We start from the raw sequence: 14,718 nt of genomic DNA, 5'->3' as shown, positions 1-14,718 counted from the left end.
CACAACCATTATATCCCTATGGAATGACAGTGACTTCTAATTGAAGATAAAAATCTGTTTTAACACTTCTGTTTATCTAAGGTCTGGCTCTGAGTGTGGTAATGTGGAACAGGTCTTAAAGAGTAAAAAAATAAATAAACCCACTACCTTTGATATTAACTTTGTTAAATCAATATCACAAATTTCTCTAAGTTACACAACTTTTTTATTTGTTCTCTCTTACTGACTAAATGGTTTCATGAAGCAATATTCACTTGTTAGAAGTATTCAAAGTAGGTCAAAGTATAGAGAGAGGGATATATTTAGGTAACTCCAATAGTCCATGCATATCCATTTCATGGAACTTGAACTTCTAGCTTTATAGATTTCAATCTTTAAATGTCTTAATTGTAATACATTGGTATTTAATCCCTTGGTACAATTATGTTGGCTATTGTCATAATATCCTAATTGGCCAGATTTTGGCAAAGACATTATTGACTTAGAAATAAATAATGTTGTGGTTCAGAGAGAGGTGCAAAGAGAGAGCAGAGACACTTTCCATGGATGTAATGCTCATTTATTTATTTTCCTGCACCAAACATCTCTCGCTCTCTCTCCCCCTCTCTCTCTCTCTCGCTCTCGCTCTCTCTCGCGCTCTCTCTCTCGCGCTCGCTCTCTCTCTCTCTCGCGTTCTCGCTCTCTCTCTCGCTCTCTCTCTCGCTCTCTCTCTCGCTCTCTCTCTCTCGCTCTCTCTCGCTCTCTCTCTCTCGCTCTCGCTCGCTCTCTCGCTCTCTCTCTCGCTCTCTCTCTCGCTCTCGCGCTCTCTCTCTCGCTCTCTCTCTCTCTCTCTCTGTATACTGATAGTTTATCAACATAAGAGGGCAAAAGAGATCCGGCGACCTGTACTACAGACTACACACCAAGCAATTACATCCACATCGTTTACCTTTTTCTCTTATTGATGGGTTGACCCGCATGAGCTCTACTTTCCTCCAGGTGTCCACCGATAGAACAGCTAGGGCAGTGGTGAGACTTGTGTGCCCATATATGATCGATTATGTACTCGATGGTTGGATGCACCGTTGCCCTCAAGTTGCAATCCGAAGACAGGAGGGGTAGGGCAGGGCCTGTCTGTTTGGATGCGAGCGCTGCTGGGTTGTAACCCTCCCCTCAGATAATGCTCGAGCGACACTATGACAAGCTTCTCGATTTCTCCTCTGGTAACCGTGGAGATCGCACAACTTGGGTGTCCCCACTCTTAATCCCACAAGATCCTCCCAATGTATGTTTATCCGTCAGATAATCAGCCTTGTTCTAAATACGGAGGCTAAATCTTTCACTTTGTTTAAATCTGATAACGTTTGATATTCCTGGTTATCCCCAAGTCGGCAATGCGTCATTATGATCACACACTCGCAGATATAAAATGCCTCGTGTAGCCTCTATGGCCTACATTTTTTTATATATATATTTAAACTTTATTTAACTAGGCAAGTCAGTTAAGAAAAAAACCTTATTTACAATGACGGCCTAGGAACAGTGGGTTAACTGCCTTGTTCAGGGGCAGAACGACAGATCTTTACCTCGTCAGCTCAGGGATTCGATCCAGCGCTCTAACCACTAGGCTACCTGCCACCCCTACATTTGTATTATGGTTCAGTTCCCAATCTATCTTGACTAGACTTATAGAAGCAGTTTTTATTTATTTTGCAATGTTATTTTGGAGTGTGTGATGCTTGATTCCTTTTGGTAATTTTTCTCTCTTGGTCTTGGTGGAAAAGGATTGCGCACCGGCGCATCAAAAAGAAAGGGGATCCCCATTCCCGATTACCCCAATCACACGATGACATGACTACAAAAACTTTTATACGCTTTAATTAAAAACGTGTTCTGACAGCCCAGTGGTGAATGGCCTTCAGAGAAAAGCGTGACTGGTCCTGTTGCTATAACGACACCAAATATTTCCAGTATTTCCTTTCACTTTAACGCATTCCATCCATGTATTCGTTCTGGACACTTTTCTACTAACACTGTATGGAACTTGAGGCTCATTGACAATACAAATGTTAATTAAGCATATTTTATAAAGCCTAGGCCTATGTCTAAAGTATGCAATTTGGGGGGAAATGTGGTAATTGCACAATGATTAAAAGTGGGCTATCCTGGCTATCGTTGTTTACAGTGTTGCGTCACGTGCCTAGATGTTCTTTCGATCTGGTTAGACTTTGCGTGTTTCACTTGTTTGACTATAGATTATTTGGGCGTTCCCTATTACATTGCCAAATGGTTTAACATTTAGTCTTTGTTTTCAGTTATATAGCAAATACTGTTTGTTTATAGGGACACATTTTATTTATTTAACAGACTTGTATCATAGTATTTAATATTTTGAAATCTGGTATAGGCATACATTTTGAATAATTTCCATTTGTCTTCGTCCTCAGCAAAACCTGGTAGGCTAATGCATTTGTTTGTTAGAACTTTTTGCGTCAACCTGCAAAAACAGCAAGCAACAAAACAACCCAATTGGGTTGTCCCTTATTGTGGCCTCCAATGGATGAATGAAGACACAAAACATCATGGTGGCAGGGAAGCAGGCCGAGGGACCACCAACCTGACATAGTCGGTCCATATTAGGAGGACACAAAGCCCTAATAAACTTCTTCCGTATAATTTTTAATGGAAAACCAGCTGCTTCTAAAGCTGATTTCGGATAGAGCTCTCTCCCTCTTCCCCCTCGGCCTTTTGAAAGGTTCTTTTCTTTCGTCTGTGAATCTGAAGGGGTATTGCTTTGCTCTTTTCGTTGGCCAAGCACAATTGTGTTATTGGAGATAATTAATTCAATCCCCATCAAAAGGTATTAGAAGCGCTTTGGCCCTGTAGTGGCTTTCTAAACTCAGAATGAAAAGACTGAGAAGAAAGATCTATGGGTAGGCTCGCTGATGGTCGCTTTTGAAGTAAAGGGGTCTGCGCATTGTTGTCTACATTTTTGTCCATAAGGCTGAAAAAAGCTCCAGGATTTTTGATGCGGTAACGAGAAATACCACATAAATTGGAAAACAAGGTGCTGGTTTAAATCTTTATGCTGGACACTGCCTGCTGATAACATATGTCACACTGTACTTAAGGTTTAATGACTTCATTAAAAGTTTCCAATGTGCTGCATGGGAGAAATATAGCATACGCCCAGGGCAATATAAAACTAATAATAGTATTATTATTATTATTATTATTATTATTAGGGGCCTAATAATGATGATGATGATGATAGTAATAATAGATAAACGGGTTGCCATATTGTAACGATCTATTTGTATGCTATAATTCGGATAATAAACCTTATCTCGTTTATAATTAGGTCTACTAAATTGACCCTCAAAAGTGATTACTTCACCTTGCTATCTTGTGGGCATAAAGATGTTGCTATGCCAACAACATATGTCTTGGGTTAGCTTTATCAAATATCCTACTAAAGCGAACACTAATGTATGGGTCTCAACGTGATGTGCTCGAACTGTAAATTATACATGTTGTATCATAGCTTTCAAAAAAGCACTTCATTGCCTCTTTCACAGGCAAATATATAAATTGAATATCTCTATTTGCCCGTTGAGTTATGACTCAATCATCAATATAAAGCATAAATATATATATATATATATAACGATTAAAATCTAATAAGCAAATATCCAGCAAAAGTTTGCTCTGTATTTGTTCTTTCACTTTTCCATACTGAATCACACACTGCAAAGCTTTTTTCCCAACAGCTGGGAAAACTAATGAACAAGATCTGTCCAATGTTCAAAGATTGCTTATGGAAACGAGTAGTCATTCTTGCCACAAACTGGGGTTTATGTTATTGTAATCTGCTAAGAACATTTTGTAATAGAGGTTTAACAGAGGAGAAATAAATGAATTACTTGGTGTATTTTGGGTTATCTGCTGGGGTTGATATTCGTATTCAGCCCCTAATACAGACCAGTACCATATGATTGTTGAATAAGACAGGCCTACTGCCTGAAATGATACACCTTCAAATGCAGTAGGCCTGAACAAGGTTGTAACTGTCCCTTCAAGTAATGCCGGTTGGGACCTTGATCCAAACGTCTTCCAATTAAATATTCATCTGATTATGAACACAAATAATTGAGCTCATATCTGGAGCTAGAATTGTTTCTCCAGTAAATTCATTGAATTTGTGGTCCATGCCCTCTTTGATATGCTCGTAATTGATTAATGAACACTGTCATTATGGTGAAATGACTGTAATAGCATATATCACAATCATTTTATTGACGAAATCATGTATCTTCAGGTGAAAATAACAAACATTCAATATTAACCTAGGCCTAAATTATTCAGGAGAAATATCCAATCGTTGTAGAACTATACCATTTTTATTAGTCACCATTTAGGATATTATCGTCCAATTGATTTGAATAGAATAACATTTAAATATAAAATAATACAATAATAAAATGTATTATAAAAAAAGTGTTTTTTAGACTTAATATTGTTACTATGAATGTGAGTTCATCTGGAGTAAATGTAATGACTCGAGCATGAGCAACTCATGCGCAGACAAGCTTTTCAGTAGTTCCAAATACACTTGTTTTAGATGTATTATCTAAATAAACATGGCTTCTTAAAATGTTTTAATATTTATATTAAAATAAGTAGGCCTAAACCTGAATATGTCTGAGTGGAAATATAATCTGGTAAAAGCACAGAGCACAAGCCTAGCCCATATAACTCCTCGATATTTTCACGACGCTCAATTCAATTATCTATGTTATTTGTGCATCGGGGGGCAATTACATGATAATTAAACACGTTTCACGGTTACTCAGCCAAAATGTGTGTCTACAAAATACCATGATCAAAGTAAAATCTGTTCAGGTTCATGAGCCGCATCATGTAGGGTTACGGTTCACAAAAAGATGCTTTGGCCTTTCGATGAGATTGTTAAAAATCCATCTACAACACGCCCGAATCCTTTATGAGGTAAAGCTCTGTGGCTGTATTTCTGTTAGAGTTGGCTTTAGCCTTGCTCATTGATCAACAACCTGCGGTGCGTCAACCGAGGCGCGACCATCAATAGGGTACAGTTAGCGTTTCTAAACTTTACGGGGATATTATGCACTTTAGATGTTTTGATCAATGGTTATAACCCGCATTTCATATGGAGTTACATTCATGATATAGTAAGATTTGACGCATTAGTTTACAAGATTGAACAATAAAGTTGGCTATATGCCACTGACTGAAGATCTAGGCCCTGTAATTAATACATTCCCTTTGCAATTGTAATGTTTTTAAGGCATAATTTAACCTAAAAAACGTAATAATGTTCCTGAATTATTTGGATATGCATAACGTTGGAACAGTTGCGTAATTGAATGGTAGGCTACATTTTACGCGTCATTCACAGCTTCTTCAAATTAAGATAAAAAATTACAACAATCACTGAATAAATCGTATTTGTTTTATTTGGAAATTAACAAGAAATAAGTTAAGCACATGCAGAGACATCAAAAAAACAGAGAAAGACAAAACGCTGACATTAAGCTGCACATAATCACCCATTTTCTGGTTTGAAAAATACCACAAAAGACTGGAATTTTGCAGTAGCCTATAAAGAATAACATTTTATTTATAATTCATTTCCACTTGGAATTTAAGATTGTATTACAAGATTGCGTAGAAAATATGTTTGTCAGATATTTAGCAAATGAAACCAAAGCAATGCGTAAAATGACAACATCCTTTCAAAAAGTAGGCCGTATCTGTAACAGACAGGTGTTTGGCGCTTCACCTGCGTCACGCGTTCCACGAGACCTTATTGACTGACCTTCATTCACGCAAATTGTAACACATGGACATATTAATCGTGTGGACTACAAGTTTGGGGAATACAACATTATTTTACAAGCTCGAAATTGTTTTAAATACACTAGCAATGATTTACAGCTGGATATACAATCATTTAATTGGAAACACTTTACAGGACTATTGTATTTTACTCATACATATTCTTATACATTGAAGTAACAGTCCTTATGCACCAGGTGCATGCAAAAATAAGATAAATGTTTTCTGTTGTCCTTTTGTCGAGCACTATAAAAATGAGAAGATACTAAGAAGTGTTGAGGACTGGTCTGGAATACACACCTTGATAGTATGACGCCTCTATTGCGGATGGGTCCATGGCTCTCCCTACCATGGACGCGCTGCCGAGGGGTAGACTGGAGGACATACTTGAGCCGTAGGAAGAGTATTGCAAAGCTTGCTCGTAGGCTTTCAAGTCCAGTTTGTGCTGTTGCTCTGAGGATGACATTAAATTATTTATTGAAAAGGGGTGGTTGAATGAGTAATGGGGATCCCCTTTTAGGTGCAGCTGGGACTCGTGCGCCATCGAGTGCGGAGGTAAAGGGAGAGAGGACAGGGATGTGACGGGGCTGGCCACGGGGTGGAGAGGTGGCCCGCTGCTCTTTAGTTCAGAGGCGCTGCTACTGCTCCTGTGGTCCATGATTTGAGGGCTGGAGGACTGGTTGCAGGTGGACAGGGTGTTGGGATCCACATGTCCAGTCTTGCTGTTGGTGTTGTCGCTCGAAGGTGACCCAGAACCAGACTGGTCTTTCCTTCCGTCTCCCTTACTTGAAGATAGCTTTCTATTTTCGCATTTAAAGCGCTTTTGTCTGCGGAGATAACAACCGTTCTCGAACATATTTCCAGAATCTGGGTGCAGGGCCCAGTATGAGCCTTTGCCTGGCTTATCCGGTGACCTAGACACTTTGATGAAGCAATCATTAAAAGACAAGGAATGGCGAATAGAGTTCTGCCACCTCTGTTGGTTCTGTCTGTAGTATGGAAATAGGTCCATTATCCATTGGTAGATTTCGCTAAGCGTGAGCATCTTGCTTGGTGCTTGCTGAATGGCCATGGTTATCAGGGATATGTATGAATACGGAGGCTTTGCGTGCGGGTAGCTTCTCCTGAACGACTTGTTGTCCCTTGCTCGGTTCAGGTTGGGCTGATTATAGGACATTTGGCTCATTGTAGGGCTCATGCTGGCGTATGGATTCAGAGCGTTCATGGAAGCCTGCTGAGCCGACATTGCGCCCATGTTCGAGGGGCTAAGGGCAGTGCCCATTGACGACACCCCGCCGCACATTCCATTCATGGACGTGCTCGGAGGCATCCCTGCCATTGTCCCGGGGCTTATTCCGGCTCCCAGGCCGGGGTTCGCGTAGGACATGTTGAAAGAACCGGAGGTCATATTTCCACTGGTAGACATACTCATGTAACTGTTCATACTGTTCATGGAACTCAGTCCTGCATTCATGCCGCTGTTTGCCATGGGTGAATATACCTGGAATAACATGAGATAAAATGTGATCACAACAATGCTTTAGTCTTCCACAAACTCAAAGTGCTTGTTTTTAAAAAACAAAATGTATTCTGTGAAATTGACTGTTTAATAATGTACAGCCAATCATAATTAATAATGGTTAACAAACTAACGAAACGTATTTAATTGATTCGATTTGACAAGAAAACATGGGATTCATTTTGAGAACCTTTAAACAACAGCATGAAAACAGTCCATATTATGAATCTCGAATTCGATATTGTTCCACTGTATTAGGCCATATCAAGCAATTATTATTTGTTATAATAATTAGACATTTCAATTGACATGTTATGTAAGCTTATTATGCACAAACAAAATGAGGTCAAGCTAAGTGTATTACGCTGTCTTATTATTGGTGTCAAACAGACTAATTCAAATGGAGTTCTAACATTCCATGCACTGACTGCAACTTTATTTTCCGAACAGCATGCATTGAAAAACATATGCCATGATGTCTGGTAAATATTCCGTTCCAAATCCTAACTTATTATCGGAGTGCATAACTAACTGATGTAATGGGTTTTTACTTATTGTAAATATCCCAAGTCAGCATTTGGCATTCTGACTAACATGCACTCGTTCTTTATATACGTCAGGTTGCATTTAGTGACATCTATACCAAAAACAGCCCAATACTCCATAAACAACAACACAGTCACTTTAATTGAACAATTTGAGGGAAACTAACTCAATGCAGTTTGCTAGAAAACATTTATTGCAAAAACGAAAAAATTGGGAATCAGTTAACACTTTTATTCTATAGGGAATCAGTTAACACTTTATTCTATAACCCAAATCGAAAACTTCGACACATACCTCTTGTGCGTCATTGTAATAGCTGCTCCAATCTGGCGTTTCGTGACCTTCCATTTTCACTGTTCCCAACATTATGGTAGAAATCCACAAACCGTAAACATGCAGTTCCTCAGACTGAAGTTTTGGGGAAATGTATCCTAGGAAATGGTGTGCTGTAATTGGCTGGATGTTGCAGGAGGGCTAGAGTAAAGAAGTGAAGAGATGTTGAATGCAGTGTGAACTGAGTGTAGATCTTCCCCTATTACGGAGACGGTATAACACACCCACTTTTTTGTGTTCATTTTCCGGGCTCATTTTCCCTCACTGTAGTCACACATCCCCATGCCCACAATTATTCTGCGTCTTTACAGAGACAAACAGCCCAGTCCAAAAAGTCATTTTCACCCTCATAAAGGTGTGTAAACATTCGATCGGCTAAAAAGCAGGGTTTGAAAGACAGCCGAGCATGGCATTCCTTGTTGGACAATTACGCACTTGAAATGTTCCACAAATAGCCAAAATACATTTCATACGCCATGGAGAACGCCAGGCATATACCAAATAGACTGGAAACGAGCATTACAAACCTAGTCTTTTAGACCTGTATTATGATACATCATAAAGGAAATTTTAATGCAATAAAAACACAACAAAAACGTCACTGTTTATGACTCATTTCAAAATGTCCATTATGCACACATGGGTGCCCGCACCCTACAATGTCATGACAATATTTGCTCTGGCTCACAGACAGTGGGCTATAGGAATCAAATTGTTAAATTCTGCGAGAAATGAGAAGGCGTGAGCACTGAGGATATTGGATATTCCGATACAAATAATTCACTGATATGCATTCTTCTGTCAGGTTTAGTTGAGTGTTTTGCCATATTTTACGATGCATATTTATTTCTATTAATTTCATTCATTTTTCATCTATGCCCATATAGTATTACATTTTAGCCCACGTAGGCCTATGGTAAAAGTAATGTTATTGTCGCTGGGCAATGGAGAGAAGAGGGAACTTGTCAACATACATATACGTGAAAAGACCATAGCCCTCTGCTCTGCTGTACGGTACAAGGGGTTACAGTCAGGTCCTTCGATTCTAAACCCGTTAATGAGCGAATAACAGCGATACTTATCCCCTTACATTGGATTATCTCAGGGTGATCTCTAATGCCGTTAGGGAGAGAAAATCGATTAGTTCAGGCCGGATTAAAACCTCCCATAATGCTTTCTGCTGGATTTGAATTCTGTCACATGAGATATAGCCAGGCCATCAAAGGCCTACAGATGAACATGGTTGTTTTACAAATAGGGCCTAATTAGACTCATCGATTGCTTCATTCTATGACACTAGTTATTATGATCATCCTGCTGTTTATTATGACACAGCAATTAAAAAAAAAGACTATAAATTGCCCCAAAGAAACGCCAATTGCTACCATCATCACCACATGAGGAAGGAATTATATTCCCCAGTTGAATATGCTAGTAAAGGCTACTAATTAATACAGCATTTTATGACAATACAGGTTAATATTTCCTGAAGGCCTTCACGTACAGAATAAAAACAATATGGCAAAATTGAAATTCTACTTCTGTTGATGAGAGCAACCTGTGCTTTGCATGTAGCATTATTATAGTCAGTTGTAGGCTAACTCTTTCTATTTTGTTCCGATCCCGAAGCTCGTCCCGGTTCTGCACCCACGTGGAGTCTGTTTTGTCCTGCCCAGTTGTCTGGTGGTTGCTAGGAGATCCTCCCAGCCACCAGGAAGAAATATTACAAAAAGATTGTCAACTTTTAACTGGCTCTCTATTTTGCCAACGTGTTTATGAGATAACACACTGGTGGATGTTCAGATATAATGTACATTTAAAAAATAGTGCCAAAAGTTACGTCAAAGTACCGTCAATGTCAGCAAAGAGCTGTGACTTGTCACTTCACTATTTTAGAAAAATTAAGTTTTGGAATTTTCTAATGTGTTAAAGCTAGATAGCAACTAGTAACTATCTAATATATTCTAGAAGATTAAAGGATAGGTAGCATAAACGTAACCACATGTAACATATGGATTTGCATTAGAATATCCCAATGCAAAGTTACACCTAATTTTTCAAGTTATTACTAAAACTGATCAGAATTCTGAAGAATGCTGAACTGAAGTCCTACTAGAAAATGGTTTTGCAAGGTGTGACATAATATGGAGGACCCGGCATGCCAGCATATTCCCTATAGTATAAACCCCAACAGAAATAACTTGAAATGTATAACTTTAAATTAAACCAAATCGTTTGCACTCATGACTACTGGTTTCAATTGAATTTTACGCCAATTAGAAGCAAATACTTTATGAATGTATTGTTACAAATCAGCTTGCAAGGTTGCTAGCCAACTACCCTGCCATCACCGCGAGTCAGCTAGTTGCTATCAACACCTAGCTTACAGCTACATTAAAGTAAACCAACGTTTTGGTATACATAACGCCATCTAATCAGTCATCAAACAATGTTACCAGTATATGCAATTACCTTAGCCAGCAAGCCAGCCAGCTAAAGTGAGTTATTTTAGCCTTGTAGCTAGCCTAGCCTGCAAACTAGCCTAGCTAGCCAACCACCATTGTTGTCATAGCTAAGTAGTAAGCCAGAGAACAACTAGTCTAGCACAGGCAGGAACCCACAGAACACAACAAAAAAAGCCTGCAGATAAAGTAGAGGGAGCGGAAACTTACTGATTGACAGCTGAGTTAGCTACCAAAGTCAAAGAAGAACCAAGGAGAGGCCTTCAGAGGGAGAGGCCGTTTCACCGGCCTAGGAAAGGGAGAGTCAGCTAGCTAGCTAATCTAATAGCGATATAGTGAGGTAAATCCACATTGAATTTACTCAGTTTATCTCCATCACTGATGACACTCGTGATGTACTGTATCGGTAGGTCGGTAGGAAATTGAGGTTGAAGGCTTCACATTCACGCTCGGTTTCAGTCAGAGTCTCATTCTGTTTTCCACTGGTTATTTAAACTAAGTCATCAAAGTCCTCTGGGGTGAAATGAGCAGTGCATACAGTAGACATGCGCACGATTCCTATACTCCAATCCACTCGCGTCGACCGGACACACCGCTCCCACTTCAAAGCTTGCATCTCATTTTTGGGACACAAATGAGTCGTAACCCTTTCCTTATGGGTATTACTGCACTTGCTACAAACAACGGAAAACTACTACAACGCTCGCTCGACTACCACTACCAAACACACAGGAGAAGAGGTGTTGCAGTTTTTCACATTCATTTATATGGTTTCTACATATTTGTTTTCTACATAGTTGCTCACCAGCACCAATACTTGGTTTGGAAAGTAATTACATGCTAGCATGGCTAGTAGTTAACATTAGCCAGCTGGAACTAGCTAGTTAACACCGGTTCTCCATATGACTGAGAAATAGTGCATTGTGGGTAGTCCCGAAGACATACGGAAATAAGTTAATAAATATGTAAAAACGCTAAAACATAACTGTTTGTAATTATAGTTAACCAGATCGTGACTACAACTAAGTTAAAGTATTCGACCACACTGTTGTTACTTTGGTGAGTAAAAACTTATGCTTCCTACCTTTTTAAAGTGGTTCACTGGCAACATTATAGCTAACTGGGCATTTGACATCTTTCAAACTTCATTACAAACTAAATATACACTATGAAGCTGTTGCTGCTTAGGCTTTCCTACTTTGTAACACAGTAACAACAATCTTAACATCAACAGCTTGATCAGTTATTGAGTAATCCCATAGAAAAGAAGCATAATTAGTGACATAGATTTACCAATCATTTTAGATAATTTTATTATTGCCGTTTCTTTACTCATTTTAATTGATGTTTCATTATCAACCATTGAAAAATATTTCATCTTCAGTACTGTACTTTTTATTTTTTTTAAATGTTTCACTTTCCAACACTTGGTCATGTTGATAGACACAGGGCAACATACTGAGAAATAAGAAGATCTGAGCCACAGAGGAGCTGAAGCTGAAGAAAGAGTTCGAGGCTCTACGCGTGACTTCCTAAAAATGAATCAGCTGTTTTTCAACTCCAACGCAACGATAGCACAATAGCCCAGCCAGCAGACTCTCCCCACACACTGAAGTCATGAGGACTGATGGAAGAAGCTACAGAGGGACGTCGGACTAACCCCAAAATAAGACCTCAACAATGTCTGCAGGGTCAGACAGCCCGTTGGAGTTCCATGCAGATCTGCTACAATCCCCACCTGCCTCCTTACCACAGATCACACTACTACCAGACATCCCTTAAAGGAAGTCAGAGGTGAGCAAAAGTCAAGGGATAACACATATGTAAGGAATCAGTGGAGAGAGAGATGTCAGCAATGCTATTGATTCAGTTCATTTGGCCCTGTGTCCTCCAGAGCACAAACCTGCCTCGAAGCCGGCCATGCCTCAGCTAGCAGGCACTACCAAAGTGGTGTCCATGTCCATGAGGCCACAGTCTCCTTCAAAGCCCAGGACCAGAGAGGCCAGCAACAGGGACCAGAATGTGTATATACAAGAGCAAGAAGGAGTCAGAGCAGGTGTCTATCTTGGAGAAGGAAGCGGCTGAGTGGCGCATCCGGAGATCCAACTTCCTCAGCAGATGTCAGGCTCTGAGCTTGGACAGCACGGATGAGAGCAGGAACAGTGAGGACTCGGTCTCCGACCAATCCCACGGGAACGCCCCTGCGGAAGATAAAAAAAAAAAGAAAATGAGGAAACCGAAAGATAGGTCTACACCTACACCAAGGACTTCCACTGACGACAGCATCTGTACTGTCAAGTTTACCACAGAGCAGCTTCATGAGGCCCGGGGGATCATAGGGGCTGAGGGCCAGGAGGACCAGCAGAAGACCCTGAAGAGTCAGTGGCCACGGCTATGGGGCTTGGCAGAGGGAGGATGGTGGAGGAGATTATTGCCTCCCTACAGAGAGGAGGCAGTGATATGTCGTCTGCCTCAGACCAGATGATCAAGGGGCTGATGGGGAGAGTGATGGGGGACCATAGAATGAATTCATTCTATTTCTATGTGGGGGACAGCTACAATGCAGACAATGAGGTGACAATAGGATAACAATAGGCTAAGAATTGAGAATATGCTGAATGGTCACAAAAACTAAAGGTGACCTTCATACTTTTGGTAGAGATATTAAATAAGTCCAGTGATAGTTACATAATAATACTTGTATTAGTTATTTAAAAAGGTCTAAAATGCTCATAACAATTGCACTTTTATTTAATGATCCGTTTTTGTTTTCAATTTTTTTTTAAAGGAAGCGAAAACAGCGCAATCAAAATCGTAGGATTCAGAACAGGAGATAGAAGATAATATTAGCCCTGTACAAACAGGTCATGGAGAGACTACAGGCAGTGTATTTAGATTTATCGCATTTGACTTGCCTTGGCTTGTGACATTGAAAAATAGCTTCTCAGAGCATTTGAGAACATTTTAAGCGTTGAGCTTTCTGTTAAGGTTGTATAATGTTTGTATGATAGTTAACAGACATCTTATGCTGATTTTCCAGAGTACTCCTCAGATGTCCCCGGTTCCACAGAGGATGTTGTGGGTTAAGAGGGAGACACCAACCCCTTCAAGACCTGTTGAGTTCCCTAAAGTCACATCAGGTCTACAAGATGGCTGGCTCACTGTCTGAGAGAATCAGGGGTCTACAAGATGGCCGACTCACTGAGAGAATCAGGGGTCTACAAGATGGCCGACTCACTGTCTGAGAGTGACAGACCGACAACAACAACTGCTCTATTGCCTCTGCTCTCCCACAGAAGGTACTACTTGGATTTATTTGGTTGTCATTGTTTAGTTCAGTTGGTGTTTTACCCTGATCAACAACTTTAACTGTACTATCAGTTTAGTATTTGTTTTCGGTCAAAGGTGACTTATACAGATGTAATGACAGCTCGAGGAGATGCCATAGCTCCTTCTCAGAGACCAACAAGGGTGTATTTACAAAATAAAACCATTCAAGGCCTTTCACTTGTAGCAACATGGGCCCCAAAGCACCATAATACTCTTGTATTCCCTATCTGTCTGGTTGATCATGAGAGTTGTGAGTTGTTGTTACAAACAGATTTTCAGTGTGATCATTGAGGTTAAACTACTACTATTACAAGTGTGTGTAACACATGGATACAACATGAAATGATGCAACACAGACCTAACCTGTGTTAGCTTCCACCATCACAGAACTGTAGTAAAAAAATGAAATCAGGTTGCTTGTAACCCTGTCATAGGCTAGTTATAGGTAGCCGTGACTGCTGCTTGTTTTGTAGGAAGTCGTTTCCCAACGACCTCTTCAACTCACTATCATGGTGACCATCTGCAACCTTGACTTTAATGACTGGGGCGGGGATGGTCTTGGACGGAGGTAAACTCAGTTCCAGGGAGTCTGTAAGTGAAGTGACTAGGTTATCATTAAAACTCCTCCACCCCATTCTCAGAGACCCATTGACAAAGAGATGAATTACTATGCTC

At 40.0% G+C, this 14,718-nt stretch overlaps 1 protein-coding gene and 1 long non-coding RNA gene across 2 annotated transcripts; one reads left to right on the top strand and one right to left on the bottom strand.

Annotated features, from left to right (window-relative positions):
• Nucleotides 1–5,453: 5,453 nt before the first annotated feature.
• On the bottom strand, nucleotides 5,454–8,749 carry LOC106611236 (hepatocyte nuclear factor 3-alpha). Its single transcript, XM_014211231.2, has 2 exons — nucleotides 8,213–8,749; nucleotides 5,454–7,354 (listed from the first exon to the last, which is right to left on the bottom strand). Exons 1-2 carry the CDS (start codon nucleotides 8,282–8,284, stop codon nucleotides 6,119–6,121), a joined length of 1,308 nt encoding a protein of 435 aa, XP_014066706.2. The 5' UTR covers nucleotides 8,285–8,749; the 3' UTR covers nucleotides 5,454–6,118.
• A 3,514-nt stretch (nucleotides 8,750–12,263) lies between these two features.
• LOC123744617 (uncharacterized) lies at nucleotides 12,264–14,006 on the top strand. Its single transcript, XR_006770989.1, has 3 exons — nucleotides 12,264–12,507; nucleotides 12,608–13,287; nucleotides 13,502–14,006. It is a non-coding gene; the product is annotated as an uncharacterized lncRNA (long non-coding RNA).
• The last annotated feature ends 712 nt before the right edge of the window (nucleotides 14,007–14,718 follow it).

This window comes from Salmo salar, chromosome ssa09, assembly GCF_905237065.1.
Source record: "Salmo salar chromosome ssa09, Ssal_v3.1, whole genome shotgun sequence".
Taxonomy (NCBI): Eukaryota; Metazoa; Chordata; class Actinopteri; order Salmoniformes; family Salmonidae; genus Salmo; species Salmo salar.
This window is presented reverse-complemented; position numbering and strand designations above follow the sequence as displayed.

What these genes read in the sequence shown, in the direction of transcription:
- LOC106611236 (XM_014211231.2), bottom strand. Translation starts at nt 8,284, where the DNA reads ATGTTGGGAACAGTGAAAATGGAAGGTCACGAAACGCCAGATTGGAGC. An exon ending in ATTACAATGACGCACAAGAG is followed by an intron (nt 7,355 to 8,212) that starts GTATGTGTCGAA and finishes ATGTTATTCCAG; the next exon opens with GTATATTCACCCATGGCAAA.